The sequence below is a fragment of the Malania oleifera genome, chromosome 12, assembly GCF_029873635.1.
Source record: "Malania oleifera isolate guangnan ecotype guangnan chromosome 12, ASM2987363v1, whole genome shotgun sequence".
In the NCBI taxonomy this organism is placed as follows: Eukaryota; Viridiplantae; Streptophyta; class Magnoliopsida; order Santalales; family Ximeniaceae; genus Malania; species Malania oleifera.
In genome coordinates, this window is record NC_080428.1 from 17,896,009 (window position 1) to 17,918,334 (window position 22,326).

The 22,326-nt window shown below is 35.3% G+C and overlaps 1 protein-coding gene across 1 annotated transcript in view; it reads left to right on the forward strand.

Moving 5' to 3' along the window:
* LOC131144073 (family of serine hydrolases 3-like) overlaps window positions 1-13,082 on the forward strand; it is a 34,863-nt gene extending 21,781 nt beyond the window's left edge. Inside the window, exons 4-6 of the mRNA XM_058092445.1 lie at window positions 12,231-12,272; window positions 12,399-12,630; window positions 12,720-13,082. Of these exons, the coding sequence (XP_057948428.1) occupies window positions 12,231-12,272; window positions 12,399-12,630; window positions 12,720-12,877 (432 nt within the window). The 3' untranslated portion in view covers window positions 12,878-13,082. The remainder of the gene's footprint in view (window positions 1-12,230; window positions 12,273-12,398; window positions 12,631-12,719) is intronic.
* Window positions 13,083-22,326: the final 9,244 nt, after the last annotated feature.

The following is a 22,326-nucleotide window of genomic DNA, read 5'->3' on the forward strand; positions in this document are numbered from 1 at the left end:
CAAAAGGTATCATACTAACTATATTATCCTATTGTTATATGTTGATGATATGCTAGTCGCAGGGTCAGATATAGAAGAGATCATAAAATTGAAGTAGCAATTGTCAAAGGAGTTTGACATGAAAGACTTGGGTCCTGCAAAATAGATTCTTGGGATGCGGATCTCTAGAGATCAGTAACAAGGAACATTGCGGTTATCTCAATCAAAGTACATTAGCCGTGTTTTATAGAGGTTTAACATAAGCAGAGCCAAAATAGTAAATACACCATTGGCAGGTTACTTCCATCTCTCTAAGGATCAATCTCCCCAGAAAGATGAATCAAATGATTTCATGGCTAAGGTACCATACGCCTCAGTCGTTGGAAGTCTCATGTATGCTATGGTTGGTACCATACCAAATATTGGCCAAGTAATGGGAGCTGTCAATAGGTACATGTCAAATTTAGGGAAGACTCATTAGGAAGCAGTGAAGTGGATTTTGAGATATTTATGTGGCACTATTGATAAGTGCCTATGTTTCGAAAAAAGCGACTTGAAAATTCAAGGATATGTAGATGCTGATTTTGCAAGTGAAATTGATCATTGCAGAAGCACCACCGGGTATATATTCACTATTGGCACAACAACTGTTAGTTGGATGTCACAAATACAGAAGATTGTTGTTCTATCCACTACAAAAGCTGAGTACGTAGGAGTGACAGAAGCAAGTAAATAGATGATTTGGCTTCAAGGTTTGTTAACAGAGCTCGGAATAAAGCAAGAGAGAAATGTTTTGTATAGTGATAGTCAGAGTGCAATACATATGGCAAAGAACTCTGCATTTCATTCTAGAACCAAACATATAGGACTTCGTTATCACTTTGTCAGATCTCTGTTAGAGGACAGCGTGTTGACATTTGAAAAAATCCAAAGTAGTGGGAATCCAGCAGATATGTTAGCAAAGGTGGTAACTACAGAAAAGTTGAAGTTGTGTTCAACTTTAGTTGGTCTTCGTGCCTGAAGACATATTTGAGCACATCATTTATCACTGGTTGAGGAGGCGTCTCCATCTCCAAGTGGGAGATTGTTGAGTAGCTAGAGCCAGAGATGTATGTGAGCTGGTACCGCGTGTGAGCTTTTGAGCCGCGTTGATCTATAATCTGTAGCTGTCTGCAGCTATTGATTGAAACCAAAATTGTTTACAATTTAATCTACCATTTACTGTAATTTCTCCATCCATCTATAAATAGAGAAGTGTGTGCAAGTGAAAAGGTGTGCATAAAAGAGCGTGAGGAAGAGTGCAGAGAGAGCTGAAAAGAAAGTTTGTATTTTCTCCCAATTTCATGGTGGATTGTGGTGTGTTCCATGGACATAGGTCAATCTAGACCAAACCATGTAATTTCTAATGTCTTTTATTTTTGTGGTGTGTGCTTATTGCTTGTAGATTCCTAACACAAACTAGCCAAAGAATAACGTGCTTTGAGTCCTGCTAGGATGATAAAGAACTAGTTATTTGGAAGTAGTATTTATTTGACAAAATTTCAATAAATTAGAATGGAAAAGCTTAAAGACTAGAATTGGACAAAAACAAACTAAAGATATTAACATAAGTTTTACAAATGAAACATATACTTTAAATCTACTGTCAATTTAGATCCGTAAACCATTATTCCATGATTGGATTCAATAACTTCCGTATAGGATATGTCTAAATAGGGTTAAAGAGTTTAGAAAATACTAGGTTAGAGAATTCCTAGTGGATCTTTCTTAGAGATGCAAAGATTTCTAACTGTATGAAATTTATCTTATAAGTAGGCAAAATCCCCTTAGCAAATTGATAAATTTCCTTGTTTTAAGTGCTTTATTAGTTAAACTATGGACCTCAATGGATATAGCCAAAAAGAAAAATGTTCAATAATAAATATGCAGGCACGTAATTACAATCTTCCTTATAGACCTAGCCCTTACACACTAATATGTAAAATCCATTATAGAATTTAAAGTTCAAGTGTAGTCCACTCCTTTAGATATTCCTTTGGTACAAACTATTTGCTATGAGGAAATGTCAATATGATGGTTCCTAGTCACCTTAAATGGAATGAAACAAATTTTCCAAATCAATGGATTAAAAAGAAAGTAGTTGTCGTAAAAATACTCCATCCCAACACACCAACAAAAAGCCACATTATCGATGAAATTGGTGGTTTAGGAATACACTTCCATAAGCAGAGACAAGGGTTTAGCACAAAGTCAACAATTTCATAAGATGACCTTTATATTGCAAGGAATACTTTTTCCTATGCAAAGATGCTTTTCTACTTGTAGAAAATCAAGCATAGATTTTGAAAGATCTTGACCATCAAATTTTTCCAAGGAGCCTAAAGACCTATCTTCTCAAATGAAAGAAAAAAGATATAGATAGAAAAATGGGTAGCATAATCTATTTTTGAAGAGTAGGAACCAAAACAAAGCCACTACTATTTTCAATCATAGATTGTTGAAGTCAATGTTCAAGATTCCAACTTTGAAATCTATGAATAACTTATATCAAATGAATTTCTTTCTAAGACAAAAAAGAGAAAAGAAATTATATGCTTACTTTCAAGCCACCGCAAAAATAAAACCCAATACTATATAGAAGAATGGTATGAAATAATAAGACAAACTCATATAAGCATTCATTTTTATCTAGTTTGAAAACAAGAAATGGATTAGAAAGGAATGGACAACATTAGAAAAAATACAAGCAATTTATAAAACACCCATAGGACCAATAGTAATTATACAATCATCGAAATATAAATTATCAATGGAATATAAAGGAAGAACGTCGAATGTAACCATTTTCCTATTGTTGAAATTTAGAGTTACTCCGATGTTCAACTCAAGCGTAAATACGCACAAAATAACAATAAAAATAAACATTTAATAAACTTAAAAGAACAATAGACAAAATTTAAAATCAAGTAATAAACACATCATATATCTCTTACTTAGGACTAGAGCCAACAATCTCCTATCCCCCATTTTATTTCAAAAAAAAAATAAAGCAAAACATATTATGACAATATTCTCTACATGAATAGCTTTCCGCAATCCATCAATTTAGGGGAAATGCTTTTTTGTTGATAAGGCTGAACTTCTAGATGTCATATCGATCTAAAATTGTTGGTCACACTATCCATACCTCCAAAATGATCCCCATTTATGAATCTTCTAAAATAGGTAAATAAATAGACAATCACATATTAGAAATCTTGATCTAGAACAAAAGTTCAAAGATAATCCAACAAAAATTATTATCGTATTTCCTTTTTCAAAAGGAAAAGTCCCAAAAGAATTAGAAAAGAAACAAAGGAATTAGGCAAGCTATAGTGGTAGATCTCCTTTGTTATGATATGGATCGTATTATAAAGATACACAACGGAATAAACAACAACAAGTAAATGTAAATAACACACACACAATCAGAACAAGATTAACACAAAGATTTACGTGCTTCAGTAAAGCCTAATCCACGGAAGCAATGGCACACAAATTTCACTAAGGAAATCAAAATGTACACAATACACTTCTCTAATGATCATCTCTCTTCTCAAAATATGCCTAGATGACATATATAGAAGTTCCTCAGAGGTTTCCCTCTGTTTGCCCAACCACCCAACGTTCAAAAAATTCAAAATTTAGAAAAAATGCCGCAGCCCAGGCGCCTCTCGTCGACGAACACAAAACCTCGTCGACAAGACCAAGTAAATACTTCGTCGATGAATATAGGGCTCTTGTCGACGATGCCAAAAGTCTGAAAAATTCCTGCTCTCAGTAATTATTCGTCGATGAGCTTCAGAACCTTCGTCGACAAACCTCTACTGTTCCCTCGTCGACGAGCATAGGCTCCTCGTCGACGAGTCCTACTGTGCTGCCCCCTTCAAGTTTTTCCTCCTTCCTTCTTTTCTTATCAAAACAGAAGTATAGGAACCACAAATAACAATCTCCACCTTGGCGATTATACACCCCTTAGAAGAATCTCAAAAACATGAACTGCTTCACTTTGAACTTGAAAATGCTTAGTTGGGTATTTCTCCCTTCTAACACTTGGAGACATTAAGTAAGTTCAAGCAATGCTTGAACTTCTCTAAAGTAACTGATTTGGTCAGAATATCTGATGTATTATCAGATGTGTGAACTTTCTCCAACGTAAGTTCACCTGAAACAATCAATTCCCATACTCTGTGGAATCTCACATCAATGTGCTTGGTCCAGCATGGTATACCTGATTCTTCTCCAAATAAATGGCACTCTGACTATCACAATGCAGCACCACACCATCTAGCTATAACCTCAGCTCTTTGACTAAACCAGTAAGCCATAAGGCTTCTTTTGCAACTTCGACAACTACCATATATTCCACCTCAGTCGTGGACTATGCAACTAGAGATTGTACCATGGATCTCCAATGTACTGGTCCTCCTACAAGGGTAAACACATATCCCATTGTAGACCTTCTTTCATCCATATCTCCAGCATAATCTGCATCAACAAACCCTATAACTGAAGGACAACCATGTTACTTGTCGAACATAATGTCATATCCCGATGTACCCCACAAGTATCTAAGTATCCATTTTATAGCTTCCCAATGTTACCTTCCCGGATTAGAGAGGAACTTGCTCACCACGCTTACCGCATGCGCCAAATCTAGTCTCATACATACCATGGCATACATTAAACTCCCCATAGTACTAACATAGGGGACCTTTGACATGTCCCGAATTTCCTTATCCGAACTTGGGCAAACTGTAGTAGACAACTTGAAATGATTCTCTAGAAGTGTACACACAAGTCTTGCATCAGCCATGCTAAACCTCTCCAACACCTTCCGCACGTAACTATCTCTGCAGTCCTGTCACGGCAAATCTCCATCCCAAGTATTTTCTTGGCTGAACCAAGATCCTTCATGTCAAATTCCTTATACAACAGGTCATTTAACTGATTCACCTCTGTTAAATCCTTTGCAGCTATCAACATGTCATCAATGTGCAATAATAAGAAAATAAGAGAACCATCCTCAAGTTTATTCACATAAACGCAACAATCATACTCACACCGTTTGTAGCCAATCTTTACCATGTATGAATCAAACAGTTTATACCAATGCCTTGGAGAATATTTCAACCCATAAAGAGCTTTCTTCAACCTGCAAACAAAATTTACTTTTCTTGGTTCAATGAATCCCTCCAACTGTACCATGTAGATTTGTTCCTCCAAGTCACCATGAAGAAGCATCGTCTTCACATCCATTTGTTTCAAATGAAGATCATAATAAGTTACCAACCCCAACACAACTTTGATAGAAGTACGTCAAACCACTGGAGAAAAGATCTCATCATAATCTATCTCCTTCTTTTGTGAGTATCCTTTTGCCACCAATCGTGCCTTGAATTTCTCTCCTCACTTTTCTGAAATTGTCTCCTTCTTCCTATGCACCCATTTGCAACCTATCGGTCTCTTCCCATTTGGAAGCTCCACCAAATCCCAAGTTAGGTTATTATGTAATGATTCCATCTCCTCAATCATTGCTCTCATCCACCTATCTTTCTCCTAGTCGTGCACTACCTCTTGAAAAGAAGTTGGATCATTGCAACAAGTAAGGAAAGCATAAGATACTAACTCATCAAAGTCATCCCTTGATAGAGGTTTGATAGTGCGTCCAGATCTCCATATAGGAATATCGTTGACTTGCTAGTTTCCTAAGTTAGAGCTTCCCACAACCACGAGACCATGATCATTTTCATTGCCCTGAGCTTCCAACTCCACCTGCACAACATGTTCATCACTGCCCCTAGCTTTCTGGCTTCGGTTTCTATTCATTAAACTCTTGAGTACGCTTCACCATAGTCTTCTCATCAAAGACTACATCTTTACTGATCACCACCTTGTTTGCCATTGGGTCCCATAGCATATACTCTTTCACACCCTCTAGATATCCCAAGAAGATGCAACAACAAGACTTTGGGTCAAGCTTAGACCTCTCCTCACTAGACATGTGGACATAGGCTGGACACCTGAATACCTTCAATTCAGAGTAGTCTACTGCATTTCCCCTCCAAACCTCTTTCGCCACTTTACCCGCTAGTGATGCCCTTGGTGATCAGTTAACCAAAAAACAAGTCATACTAACTGCCTCAACCCAAAATTTTTTCAGTAGCCCTACATTCAATAGGAGACACTGAGCCCTATCAACAAGAGTTCGATTCATCTATTCTGCCACACCATTTTGTTGAGGTGTCCGGCGAACTGTAAAATATCTCTTGATGCCCTACTCCGCACAAAACTCCATAAACTAAGAATCAGCATACTCGGTCCCATTATCCGACCTTAAATATTTGATTCTCCTCCCTGTCAGGTTTTTCACTTCAGCCTTCCAAATCTTAAACTTGGAAAACGTACTAGATTTGTGACGCATGAAGTAAACCCAAACCTTCCATGAGTAATCATCAATGAAACTCACATAGTACACATGTCCACCCTTTGATGCAACTCTAACTGGGCCCCAAACATCTGAATGTTAGTCAAGAATTCCTTTCGTCTTGTGAGTAGCTGATTTGAACTTTGCCCTATTCTGTTTTCCAAGAACACAAAATCTGCAAAATTCCAAATGACATGATTTTAAACCTTTTAAAAATTTTCTCTTGTGTAGTTCTTTCATGTCATGTTCTCCCATATGCCCAAAACCCATATGCCACAAGAAGGTCTCATCTAATTCAATATCCATAGCTGCAACTCCACCTACAACGGTAGTTCCCTACAACGTGTAAATATTCTCATCTAGTTTCTGCCCTTTCATCACAGTCAGGTTACCTTTCCATACCATCAAGACTCCACCTTTAGAATTGTAATTAAAGCCATTACAATTCAAAGTACCAAGAGATATCAGACTCTTTCTCAAGTCAGGTATATGTCTTACATTACACAATGTTCTTACAGCACCATTAAACATATTTATCTTTACATTTCCTATGCCAACGATCTTGCAAGAAGCATCATTACTCATAAGAACTGATCCAGAATTTACTAACCTATAAGTGCTAAACCACTCCTTGTTTGGAGTCATGTGATAAGAACATGCCAAGTCAAGTATCCAAGAGTCCGTTAGATTATTCGACTCCGCTGAAACTAATAAAACATCACCATCTGCTGAATCCACTTCTTGAACAACATTCACAGATTTAGAAAAACCCTCATGCTTATTAGTATTTCTCTTCTTCCAATCCGAACACTCCGGTTTCACTTGCCCCTTTTTACCGCATTTATAACATCGTATTTCTTTCTTCTTCTTGGATTGATTCCGGGATTTCTGATTAGGCCCAATTTTAAACTTTCCTTTATCTTGCTCATTACTGCCCTTTACCACAAGTCCTTCTCCTTCATCACATATTTTCAACCTTTGATGAAAATTTAACAAAGCACTTGTTACTTCATCCAAATCAAGTGTTTCTTTTCCCCACATAAGAGTGGTCACGAGATTTTCATAGGTATGAGTCGAGAGCAAAGAATTTAACAGCATCAAAGCCTTATCATCCTCATCAAACTTCACATCAACTCTCATAAGATCACTTATGATTTGATTAAACTCATTGATGTTTTGATCTAGACTAGATCTTTCTACCATCTTAAGCCAATATAAACGTTGCTTAATAAAAAGTTTGTTATTGAGGGATTTAGACATGTACCGACTTTCTAACTTTCACCAGATAGCTGCTAAAGAATCCTCCTCCATCACCCGATGGAGAACTTCGTCGGCCAAACACAAGCGTATTGTTGACGCTGCCTTTGCTTTCAAATCTAACAATGTTGCCTCATCCATTCCTTCCGATTAAGTATCAAGCAATGCTTTAGCCATTCCTTATTTCACTAGAATATCTTTCACTCTCCTCTGTCATAAACTGAAGTTTTCGGTTCCATCAAATTTGACGATGTCAAATCTTGCAGAAGACGATCCCGATGCCATAACAACAATCACTCTAATACCATTTTTTTGTGATATGGATCGTATAATGAAGATGCACAATGGAATAAACAAAAATAAGTAAATGTAAATAACACACACACAATCAGAACAAGATCAACACAAAGATTTACGTGGTTCCGCAAAACCTACATCCACTGAAGTAATGACACACAAATTTCACTAAGGAAATCAAAATGTACACAATACACTTCTCTAGTGATCATCTCTCTTCTCTAAATATATAGAAGTTCCTTGAAGGTTTCCCCCCATTTGCCCAACCACCCAACATTCAAAAATTCAAAATTCGGAAAAACTGTCGCAGCCCAAGCGCCTCTCGTCGACAAACACAGAACCTCATCGACAAGACCAAGTAGATCCTTTGTCAATGAATATAGGGCTCTCGTTGACAATGCCAAAATTCTGAAAAATTCCTACTCTGGGTAATTATTCATCGACGAGCTTCAGAATCTTCATCGACGAACCTCTATTGTTCCCTTGACGATGAGCATAGGCTCTTCGTCGACGAGTCCTGTTGTGTTGCCCCCTTCATGTTTTTCCTCCTTCCTTATTTGCTTATCAAAACAAAAGTATAAGAGCCACAAATAACTCCCTTCATGAAATTAACACACTTAAACAATAAATAAAAGAACTAAAGCAAATAAAAAATTGCAACAAAAAAACTATAGTAACAAAATTAGAGGGAAATTAGAAATATAACAAAATTTAAAAACATAGAATCTAATGAGCAAGAAGAACCAAGCATTGATGTGATTCAAAAGAAAAATGATGAATTATTCATAAATTTACTTGATAAAGCAATAGTCAAACATGATTCTATGAAATATAAGTTACAATCTCTCCACATTGTTGTATAAAATTCATAGCTTTGATTGGCTTAAAAACAAATATGAATTGAATTAGAGGATCAGACCTCTTTAAATTTTTCAAGAAACCCATCGTATGCCTTTGCATAGCCAATAAATAAAAGTTGCAAATAAATTAGCAAATAGTTGTAGCCAAGGAATGCAATCGAGGAGTTGTTTAAGATAGCATTATCCTTTTAGAACCATATTTCATTTGTAATTTTAGGATCACCATCTATTTATGAAGAATCACCACCTTACAAATTAAGGCAAGATATACAAGAAAAAAAACTTTGTTCAAATTTATTCATTCACTAATAACTAAAGATAGTGCCTTAAGACACTGCTTTATTTATGAAATTGAAAGTACCATTGAAAGAAGTGAAGTCAAATTTCCATCCTAAAGAATCACCTAAGCTTTGAAAGAGCAAAGCAATCTTTGATGACCCAAGACATGCAATAGGAAATAAAATTGTTCAAAGAGAAATTATAAAAGGCAATATGGTTAAATCTCTCAAATGCCTTTTGGAGAGAAAGCAACATATTTAAGTTTTCTCTATAAGTATGACATTTATTTTTTGAAAAAAAAAAAAAAAAAAGGCATCTCTACTAAGGTCAGGCCAATATAAATGTCACAAGATCTTCTTTAATTTTGCAAGAGGTCCAAAGCCAATGAGTTAATATGAAAATCGAAGTCACTTAGAGCTACTCCACGTTTTATGTACAAAAAAAATCACTGAATAATGATAAGGAAGCAAAAAGGCTAAAAAAACCCTAAAATAAAGGAATTATAATGCATATGACGGTAAATAAATTTAATTTATTAAAAAAATATTTTGCAACACCAAGATCTTCTCTAAGTGTGAAAAGAAATATCTTTTGGAAAATATAAGTAGCAGAATGAGACAAATGCAACATAGCATTTACTATGCCTTCTAGTCAGTACGAATGTATAATCATGGCCATCGATATAATACCTAGTAGTGTATTATAGATATTCCTTAGTACTTTCTACCCTTTCATCACTGTTAGAACTCTCTTACTCACATTCATTATCCCGCTTTCATATTTGTAACTAAACTCGTTACAATATATCTTGATTTCGATATTCCCCATTTCAACGACTTTGTATAAAGCATCGTTTCCCATCATAACAGAACCAGGATTCACCAATATGTAAGTGGTGAATCAGTCTTTGTTGGATGTCATATGATAAGAGCACGCCGAATCTAAGATCCAAGAATCTGAGAGACCATCTGAACCGGATGAAACTAAGTGCATATCACCATCATCGCTCCCAAAGTCTCCTTCTTCCACTACATTCATCGTGTTTGATGAACCTTCTTTATTTTCAGCATTTTTCTTCTTCCTCTCTTGACAATTCGATTTTATATGCCCCTTTTTCCCGCACTTAAACCACTGTATGTCCTTCCTCTTCATGGAATTGGACCTAGCCTTATTATTACTCGCTCCACCCCAAAACTTGCTTCTCCCACGATCCTGATTACCTTTTGCCACAAGCCCTTCACCTTGAGAATTCTCATCGCTGACCTTCTTCCACTAATGGAAACACAATAGAGCACTCATGATATCCTTCAACTCCAAAGTCTCTTTTACCCATGTTGGAGTCGTAACCAGATTCTCATACATATGAGACGTAGATAAGGAATTCAACAGCATCAACACCTTGTCTTTATCCTCGAACTTCACATCAACTCACTTCAGATCGCTTATGATCTAACTGCATACGTTGATGTGTTGATTTAGATCTGAACCCTCTGCTATCTTAAGCCCATATAGTTTTTTCTTAAGATACAACTTGTTCGTCAATGACTTGGACATATACCAACTCTCTAGTTTCAGCCAAACTGCCCCCGGCAATTTCTTATCCATGACATGATAGATCACGTCATCGGCCATACAAAGCCTGATATTAGCCATAGCCTTTGCTTCCAACTCCTTCCAACTCATGTCGCCCATATATTCCGGCTATTTTCCGTATAGTGCCTTCACCATACCTTTCTACACCAATAAGTCCTTAACCCTCCTCTGTCAAAGTCTAAAATTTCCCGTTCCATCGAACTTGACGACATCAAACTTCGCCAAAGAAATCCCAACCATTACAACCAATAGCTCTAATACCAATTTGTTGTGCAAAGTATATACCAATGCGTAGCGAAAACACAAATTGAATTGAAACAAGAAATGCAGCAATCAACGATGAACAATACAAAACCAATCAATCACAAAGAGAATAAAGGAAAGCAAATAATCAAAGACACAAGATTTTATGTGGTTCTAAAGTGTGCCTATACGTCCACAGGTGCAAGCGGCTAATTTTCACTATCGTTATTAATCAAGGGTTACCAAATAATGTTTATATGCTAACCCAATACATGCAAAAGACTTAAAAATTATCTAAAGTACTCCTGTAATTATTCTCAGAGGAAAATCCTCCAAAATCTCCAATCTACTGATCTTTTCGATTCAAATCCCGTAATCAGCACTGAACAATACCGTTGACGATTTCAGCAAAACATCGACCCAAGTTTCGACGGTTTCTTCTTGCTTCACCATGTTTTCCCTTGAGCGCGTATTCCACTCAATATGAGCCACATATTCCAACAATTAATTTTTAGATTAGTCAAGGAGTCAAAAGGACTATTCTCTTTTGTGGATGTCTCGCCCTTGGTGTGATTAGAGCAAACTCGGAAGCACCAACAAAAGAGATGTTTCCTAACCTCAAACATATATAAAAAAGTAAGTCTTTCATCTATTTTGAATTAGTTAGGTGTAAGCCAATAGTGACTAGGTTAAAAAATAAAGTTGAGATAGATAGTATGAAACAAACCTACAAGGCATCATCATAGATACTAAGCAGCCCTTCAAGACCAAAGCAAACTGTCTCTCTCTTCCCGGCTTGGAAGAATGAATCCAGTGAGATAAAGAGTCTTCGAGTAATTTTTGCTATACTTACATTTAAATCCTCTAATTAACTAGTTGCACATTTTGATGGGACATGGCACTAATAGTCCCTCAGTTTAGACAACCCCACTTATATTAGATTAGATGCTAAGCATAATTAATGACGACATATACGTATTTTCTAGTCACCAAAAAGCCAATCCTCCATGGCCCACTCAAGGGCACAAGGGAAGATAGGTTCATATTCATATTCAACTTAATTGCAGCAATAACACGTACGTCCTTCACATCACATGGTGTATACACATAATTTAGGCCACTGGTATGATTCTGAGTTAGTCTCATTTTTTATATTTTATAAAGTATTGAAGCGTATATAATTAATAATCCTGAAAATTGTGAACAACTTAACACAACAACGCATCTACCCTGACATATTTGTTCTTCCTACTCAGGGAGCAACACTGTCGGCCCTTTTGCTTGGCTACCAAGCACAGGTAATTAAAGAAGTGAATTAGATGCACCACTCTCTCTCTCTCTCTCTCTCTCTCGATCAGCATATCAATATAATGTGGGTTTTTTTTTTTTTTGAAAATAAAATTAAAAAAAAAATAATATTTCAGGGGAAGGTGTTGAAGGAGCATCCGCCCATGAAATTGTTTGTGTCGATATCAGGGTCGAAGTTCCGAGATGCGAGCATAAGTGAGGTTGCTTACAAAGACCCCATTAAGGTGAAATCAGTTCACTTCATTGGAGACAAGGACTGGTTGAAACTCCCTTCTGAGGACCTTGCCACTGCCTTCCACAACCCTCTCATCATAAGGCACCCTCAAGCCCACACTGTCCCCAGGTTAGGTGGGTAATGCATGCAAAAATCTCTCTCTCTCTCTCTCTCTCTCTCTCTCTCTCATATTTAATATGTGCTATATATAAGCATATTGCAGATGAGGCAACTATAGAGCAGCTGCATAATTGGACCACAGGGATCCTCCAAGAAAACACAAGTGCGGCTTCAGGAAAGCCAGATGACGCCTGTAAGGTCGATGAACCAACGGATAGCAAAGAAAGTGGAGTGTTGGCCGCAACACCAGTCCCAGCCTGAGCCTGAGCTTGAAGACCACTTTTTTAAGCCAGAAAGTAAAATGATTTGGGTTAATGAGAGAACCTTCTAGGAGACTTGCTTCATGTTGCTCAGAGTTTGAAATCTCTAAATTATTAAGGGTCAATTTCCTATCGATGTTTTTTCCTGTTTTATGCTTCTAATTTTACTTTCGTTTATAAATAAAAATAGGAACATATTATAAAAATACATTTACTTATGTTGTCAACTTTCTATTTTTGTTGCTGATTTTGAAGTGTCTGCGGAAAAACTGAAAATAAGATTTTATGATTTTCAATTTATTTTGACATCCTACGGTGCTACTATCAGAAATTTTAATATCTAAAACTATTTTTTTCCAATTAAATCAGTCATTTTTCACACTTTTAAATTAAAATAAAAATAAAAGTATCATATGAATTTAAATATAATTAAAATAATAATACACATAAATATTAAAAAAAAAATCAATTACAAAATATTTTTATTATTTTTCAATTGTCGTGTTTAATAAAATTTTTATTATAAAATAAATTTTGGAATAACAATTAAGTAAATAATAATAATAATTTTTATTTTTATTTTCATTATAATATTTTAATGTGTATTATTTTTAATTTTATTAGGTTAATCATATTTTTATAAAATTATTTGATTTAAATATAACAATGAGCTTTTTAAAATTAATTTTTCAATTTGTATTAGTTTTATAAATATTAGCCAAACAACTTGGTGATTTTTGGTTTTTAGTTTTGAATTTTTATTTTTTGTTTCTAATTTTCATTTCTGCAATTTTTTATAGTGATAACAAGTGACTCCTAAGTTACCTATCAAGTTCCTTCACCCTAGTAATTTGAGTTGATGTGGAATTTCTTCTCCCAATATTTTTTTTTTTTTTTTTGAAATTTTTAATTATATCAAAACAAAATTTTATCTTCAAATATTTTATATAGCGAGAATATATTATGAAACTTGATTTTTTTTTTTTTTTATTTCTTCATTCTCTTTCCTTTCTTCAACAATAAAAAAGATAAAAAGAACAAATTTTCACCAGAGAGAACATGCGCTACTGCAATTCATGTTGGGACATAAAGGATCATTTGGAATCACTTATAAATATATTTTTTTCTAAAAAATATACATTTTTTAAAAAATATTTATATAAAAAGTAGTCTAAAATTACTTATTATAAATATAATTTTTCTAAAAAAATAGTTTATATAATAATTATTTTTAAAAAAAATAAATAATTTTAAAAATTATTTTTTAAAATGATAAGTACTTTATTAAAGTATACCACTTTAACACGGGGCCATTATCCTCTCCCCAAAAAGCTACCTTGTTAAGGTGTGCAACGCCCACGCTTATAAGCCCTCAAGATCTCCCAACTGTTTCTGATATGGGACAAAAGCATCCTATCTACCCTTTGGCGCTTTGGCGAGACACCCTTCCTACCCCTCCTAGGTGCTTGACGTGTCACACTGCCTACCCTCCTAGGCACTTGGCATGATATTCTCCCCCACCTAATCCGACGATGCCCTCATCATTGATGGCTTTCCTACATACCCCCTTGGGCACTTGGGTGCTTCTATCCTACATCGAAAATGGTTGGAAGATCCTGAGGACTTATACGTGTGAGCATTGTTGTTGCAGTATGTGACTCATATTGAGTGGAACAAGTGTACAGAGAAAGCAGGCTGATTCCAGAAGTGGATCAATGGAGAAAAACGAAGCTCCACTTCTGGCATATGCATTTTGGGCTTGTGATGTATTGTTTTATTTCCTGAGATAATTAATGTGTTGAGGGTGTAGGGGTGGTATAGGGTGATGGGAATTAGCAGGCTTTGACTGTTTCCTTCACCAACATGGTGACACGTGGATGACCTTCAGATGTCCACTTCGGTTTGTAACTCGTTTGTAGGTACACATGGATTGCGTGAAGACCTTTGGTGCATGGATACCCAGTTGATATGCCAAAGCAACTTCGAGTCTAAGACCCATATGGCCCACATGAATTCAGGCTTCCCTTTTGACTTATTTTTTATATTTAATTTGTAATATTGCAAGACAATTAAACTTGTTTGCATGTGTGTGAGTTTAGTAAGTTGTGTTAGTAATTATTGTGTTAGAATTAAGTGTAGTGTCTTGATTACTTTGTTTCCCCATGTTTAGTTTCCCATGCCTAGTCCCCCCATGCTTGTGTAAGAGTTAATGTCTTCTTCCCATGCTAAGTCTTTAAATCTTGTATCATTGTAAGAATTCTACAACTAAGTTTGAATATTGAATACTAAAAGGAATTTCATTTGCTAAAGTTTATTAGCTTTATCCAATCTTACGATTGTGTAGTGTGAGGCTACGTCGTTCTCTCTGAAGATCAGGTAGTGAGAAACCACTATCTATCCAGTGACTTCATCCCCATCTATCCCTCAAACACCCCTTCACAGCTACTTTTATATTCACACAACAGTTCCCTTCTTTCATTGTGTTCAAAACTTGTTCCAAGGATTTTTCTGGCATGATCTAAGCTTGTGGTGAATCATATCAAGTCATCCAATGATTTCATTGGTAAGATTGTTATTTTCCTTAAGCCTTATCTGGTTGTGAACTCTTGCTTTAAGTCTCATAAACCTAGTTGAAAACAGCTCTTGAATTCCTACATTTTATTCAAAACTCATGGGTGTTTAGGCGACTGAAGTCATTGGTTCAGTTGACTGAACCACTACTGCCAATCTAAATTTCTGCTTCTAAATTCTTCAAGCAATTGACCCTGAAGTCCAGGCGACTAAAGTCACCTAGAATCTTTAATTTTCAATATTATTTCACTTGTTCATGTCAATTGTGGTAATATTGCTATGCTAACAACAAAACTTATATTTCTTGATTTTTGAAATAGCATCTTTTATGCATATAACTTGATTCCTTTGTGAAAGAACTCTTGAGACTTATTTCAGGACAGCATCATACGCCCTTTCAAAAATCCAACAACTTGTGAAATAAAACCTGATTTATGGTGTTTATGCTAGTTAATTAAATTCTTACTTTAAAGAGTTTTGAGTGTATGTGCTTGTGTGAGGGTTAGGACTTGGCCACCTTTACCCGTCCTACATCACAGGGGTATTTGAATAATTTTTCTAATACCTTTATACGACTATGGTTAGTATAAATACATATGATGTAACCCTTCTTTCTATATAGTGAAATTCAGTCGCCACTCGATCCTGTGGATGTAGGCATATTGTCGAACCACATTAAATCTATGTGTTTTTGTTGCTTTATTTATCTCTTTGTTTTTCATACTATTCATCATGTAACGACCTCCTTATAAAGATAAATTCTCTACTATTTTAAATTAAAACAATTTCCTACACAGCAGAAAGCAAATAACATGAAACACAACCTCATATATATACAATACCAGAGTGTCTAAATATTCCACAAATATTACATATTTCACTGCACTCTCAAGAACTACACTTACTAATACCAAGGCTAACAAAATTGTACCCCAAAAACACTCACCCTCAAAAAGGACAGACTAACCGCTCCTCTATCCGTGAGTCTGCTTCGCTTGCCCAACTGGCTCACCTGAAAAATAACTCAACACTGAAATGAACCAAAGCTCAATAAGACGAAACATACTATCACTAGTGTATGGCTACTGAGATGTAGATCTGTAAAAATTAATCCGAGTTAATAGTAGTACGAATAACTAAAACTAAAAATGTTGATACTACATAACATATTATAAAACCTTTAACTACATAATTTAACATGTCAAACTGTATGAGATTACTTTTCATAATAATACTACTATTTTGGAAAATCTGACAATACTATAATATCTGAGAATATTTCCCTGGATGGTTGTATGTCATGATTTAACCCCTCATGATAGGATTGTGTGGCCTAAAGGCTGAATCTATCCTAATTGGCCTACTAGGGTAAACGACTCTACTTCTCGGTCAGATCGGCCCTCCTCAACCCATATCTGATGGGTAGCCTGTCCAAAACTTGGCACGATCGACCTCATACCACTTACTATCTGAGTTAAGTGGTTGCACTTTGAACTGAATATCAATATATCTGTAGCTACGGTACCGTGCTCTACTGTCTGATCCATCAGGGTCTGATACTATATAATACGTTTCTATATACAACTAACTATTTTACCATGATTCTGTAATAACTGTATAAACCATAACACTGTAAGAATCTATAACTATATCAACTGTATTTTTCTGAGATAACTATAAATCTACTTGTTATGGTGCTGTAAAACTGTAAAATCATGGTATTCGGAAAGATACTGTAAATGCATTTCACTGTTTGTATATTCTTTAAAACATATTCCTGAAAACATTGTATAAACATGTTTCTATACTGTATTCATACTCTCATGCCACACAATAATTTAAAACACTTTAATCTCAATAATAAATTGCATAAATTTCTGCTCTGAATAATAACCTGGTAAAAACATAAACTTCATATTGAAATCATACTAGGTTTTTCTAGCATAGCATGTTTCCCTTACCAAACTGTTAAAAAGCCCCTATCGTATACTGATCCTACACCAGCAGGGCTTCCTATTCCACACCCTGAAAACCACATTTTCCAAAACAGAATATCAATATATCTTGGTCTATATCATTCTTACAACTGTCATAAGGTCAAAAACTGAATAAAAGGCCTTACCCTGATTCTAGGGAGAAATTTAACTCAATCCCACTAACGACCCGCCCCAGCAGATTTGAAGAGAACTCCTCCAAGAGATCGTGGTGGCCTCAGATCGTCGATCTGGTGACTAACAGGGCCGAAATCGAAGAAAGTAGAGGAAGAAACCATAGGGGAAAGGAGAGAGAAAAACTACAGCTGAATTTCTGCAATTAAAATCAGTTTAGGACTATTTATACTGCCGCCTTCATTGACGAGCCATATCATCTCGTCAAGGAGCCCTGTAGAAAGTTTGTCGATGAACCTGCACCCTCGTTGACGAATCTCAGACTTCCAAAAATCCTCTCTCGGTATCTTCTCGTCGATGAAACTTGCTCTCATCGACGAGACCCTCTTGTACCCTCGTCGACGAATCCCTATGTTCGTCGATGAGGTCATGAGAAAATCCCCTGGGTTATTATATTCAAAATGTTCGTCGACGAAGTCGACTGCCTCCTTCAGTCACTGCTTCCATTTCTCTCCCTCTTTATTATTTAAATACCATTATTCTTCATATTGTTACACATCATATTTGTCGCATGTTTCACAAAAATTGGTATCAAAACCAGGTTACGATATCAGATATTTCTTTTGTGAAGTTCGACATGGTCAAGTTCAACAGATCTAGAAATTTCATATTATAGTATAGGAGAGTCAAGGATTTGTTAGTGCAATAAGGTATAGTGAAGGCATTATAAGGAAAGCAGCCCAAAGGCATGGACGACATAAATTGGAAGGAACTAAAAGCAAAAGTTGTGGCAACTATTAAACTTTGTCTGGTTGATGACGTGATGTATCAGGTCATCGATAAGAAATCACTGGCAGAAGTTTGGTTTAAAACTAGAATATGTTCAAGTCGTTGACGAACAAGATTTATCTTAAGCAGAAATTGTATGGTCTTAAGATGTCATGACCCTAATGTTCCACACTGGAATGATGAGGATTATGATGAAGAGGATTTATAACCAAGGAGACCATATTGTAAGGAAAATCACAATCCAAATATGGATGTGACGAAAAAAGTGAAAATTGAACCCCCTACATATGATGGTCAAATGGATCCAAAATTTATTTAGGATTGCGTAGGTAAAATGGATTTATACTTTGATTAGTATAAGATGAATAACCCGCATCGATTAAGATTTGCAAAGATGAGGTTAATCAGACAAGCAAATTGCTAGCCTTGTTGGCTACACTATCATGGTCTTATGTGTTTTGATGATATTAACCTATATATGGGTTCTAGTGTTTTCCATCTTTAAAGATCATGTTTAGTACAAGTTCAGTAGCAATTACTAAGTACTAATATTAGAGGTAAAGATCAGCCCGAGTTGGCATTCGAATAGGAAGATCAAATGGACACATACTCGGAAAGGACTCAAGCACATCTAAGGAAGCTTAATGTTGTATTATATGTAATGGGGTGCGTGTTTGAGGTGGTTTATGTTGTAACTCTTGCGTTTTATTTCGTACATGATTTCTGAGTAAGAGTTAAGCAATTGCATGCGTACTAGGACACATGAGTTTATAGGATTTCACCTAAGTCAACAGACTCACATACATGGTTTTCAAAGTTAACTCAAAGAGTTTGTCAAAAGAATCATAAACTTAAATATGTTTTTCAAAGAGACAAGTTTTCATTATCTTGGTTTTATAAACGTTTACATACTTAGTCCCGGTTGTTTCAAAATGAGTTTTATGTCCTAAGCATTCAAGAAAGTCAAGTATATTTTCATAAATGACATACTAAGCATATAAGATATCGAAACGAATTTTCAAACATGTTTTTATTAACAAGATATCTTATACTCAAGATGAAACTCATTTGGACAAGTATTAGACTCTATTAGACTTAATATATCTTATATACTTTTGTTCAAGAATGTTTTAATTGTTTAAAAGGCTTTTTGGTTGGGTTTAAAACCTAAGTTATGCACCTATCAAATTTTCTAAACACCCTTCGGTTTTTGGGGCATAACCTTTGCTAGAAAAGTCCAAAAAGGACAATCTTGGAGTCCCTGGAAAATTAAGAAAAAATCCCACAACTTTCATGTTTATGACCTTTTCTTATTCAAGGCACCCATTGACGAGAATAGGGGATTCGTTGATGAGTCACTAGTCAACACTAGTCGACGAGTGCAGGGCACTAGTCAATGAGCCCAACAAACAGAATGACACTAACGGGCAAAAATGGCTAGTTTTATTTGGGAATTGCTCCAAATGGTCCAATAACGGTTGGTTGGGTATTTTAGCTATAAATACAAGCTATTAGTCTTATTTAGATATGGTTTTGATCATTAGTAAAAGCATTTTAGTGAAAAACATCTTTGAATCCAAAACCTAGCACTTTGCACTTGCATTTTAGTTAGTCATTCACAAAGTGCTCAATCTCTCTTGCTCATTCATCTTGTTTGAATCATTACTTGAGAGATTAGTGTGATATTGTATTGTAATTATTATCAGCTCATTGCGAGAGGCATTTCTTTGTAATCATCTAGTTGTTGTAAGGTTCTTTGTGAACCATTTGGTGAAGGTTCTTTGTGAACTGAACTAGCAAGGATCTTGGAAATCCTTGTAGCTCTTGGTGAGCGCGGTAGGGATTTATTCCCGAGTTGTAAGGCTTCTCTGCCAGTGAATGAGTTTTATCATGGATTGTGAAATCCTTGGCTTGGTGCTAAGGTGTAGACGTAGGCTTGGTGTCGAACCACGTAAAAATACCGGTGTTGTTCTTTCTCTCCTTTACACTCTTTATTTCATATCTTGTGCATGAAATATATAAATATTATGATATAATTTCTTGTATCTTGCCAAGAGTTTTTATTTTGTAGAAAAATATGCATTCCGTGAAAAGAGTCCATTAAACCCCCCCCCCTCCCCCTCTAACTCTGGTGTATACACCTAGGGCCAAGATGCCGCATTTAACAAGTGGTATCAGAGGGAGGAGCTTGCATTTTTCAGAGTAAATTCATAGCGTAAAAGATCAAACGGAGTATTTGGTGAGAACCTCCTCCCAAGGTCAATCTCTGGCAAGACCTCCATTATTCAACGACTCAAAGTACCCGGTTTGGAAAAACTGAATGACTACCTTCATCAAAGAACACGATTTCAAGATGTGGTGGGTCATCTCAGAGGGAGAATATGAATTCAAAAATGCCAAAGGTGAACCAAAACAACCTAAGGAGTTGTTGGACACTGAAATAAGGTTATTTGAGCTTAACTTTCAAACCAAAAATTTTATTTATTGTGCTATGAGTGATAATGAATATAATAGGATTTGTGGTTGTGAAACGGGCAAAGAAATATTGGACAAACTTGAAGTCACATATGAGGGTACATCTCAAGTCAAAAAATCCAATATATATATATATATATATATTCTAGTTAATGAATATGAAATATTCAAAATGGATGAGGGAGAATCCACCACATCCATGTTCACTTGGTTCACACACTTCATAAATGAATTAAAAGCACTCGGTAGAACTTATTCTATGGAGGATAATGTTCAAAAACTTTTACGATCTTTACCTGAGTCATGGCATGCTAAATCTACAGCCATTGAGGAGGCAAAGGATTTTACCAAAGTCACAGTACTTGATGAGCTTATTGGGTCACTTATGACTTATGAACTTAAGAAAAATACGATTTTAGATCCTAAAAAACCTAGGAAGGATAAATGTGTTGCTTATAAATCATCTAGTCCAAATTTCAAAGAAATTCTAGAAGATGATGAAGATAGTAAGGATGGCATGGAATCACTCATAAGAGACTTAAGGAAATTCCTTGTAGGTAAACAACATGTTAGGACTGAAGAAATAAGCAAAAATGAGAAAGAAGCACATCAATGCTTCATGGCTAACGAACATGAAGTAGAAGGAACAAGTTTGGATGAAGATGATGATTATACTCCTTCATATGATGAAATAGAAGAAACTTATAGAAAAATTTATAATGAATTAATTGCAACTAAAAGGAGAAATAAACATCTTGAAGCAACTCACTCAAAATGCAAACAAAAAGAAATTTGTTCTTGTGCCACTTTAAAATATGAAAATGTTTCTCTCAAAATTGAAAATGAAAAGCTTGTTAAAATTTCCCAAAATGATCACGATATTTTTCAAAAAGAAGTCGGAGATTTGAAAAATCAAATTGAAAATGTTTTGAAGGAAAATTCTATCTTGAAAAATAAGAATGAGGATCATGGCAAAGCCACAAGAGGGAAAGAAAACTCTAAAAAGTCTTTGGGAACTAAGAAAAATAATTCTTACAAAAAGAATTTTAAAACCTCTTGTAAATCACATCATTATGTCTCAACCAAGTAAATTGTCGTTTTTTATAACTTAAAAACACTTATTTCTAGGATTGAGCTCAAAATGTGAAAATTCTAGTTTTTTGTATTTTGTTCAAATTATTTTGCTAGAAATTTTTTTTATGCCAATATTGATAAGTTCAAATGATAAAACCAATGTGAGTATATATTATTATCAATTGGTTTCTTTTTGAGAATGTTGGCTATTGCTTAATGGGATGAAATAGCATATGCTCCAAGCTTGTTTAATGAAAAAAAAAATAAAAAATTTGTTTTTCTCTTGTGAATTATTGAGGTTTTGGAATTTTTTTTTTTTTTACAAAAGCATGTTATGGCTTGTTTTGATGAAATATGCTCTTACTTGGATATATAGTAGATTTCTTAAAAGCATTGCAAAACATATCACATACATTGACTTGAGTTTTAATGA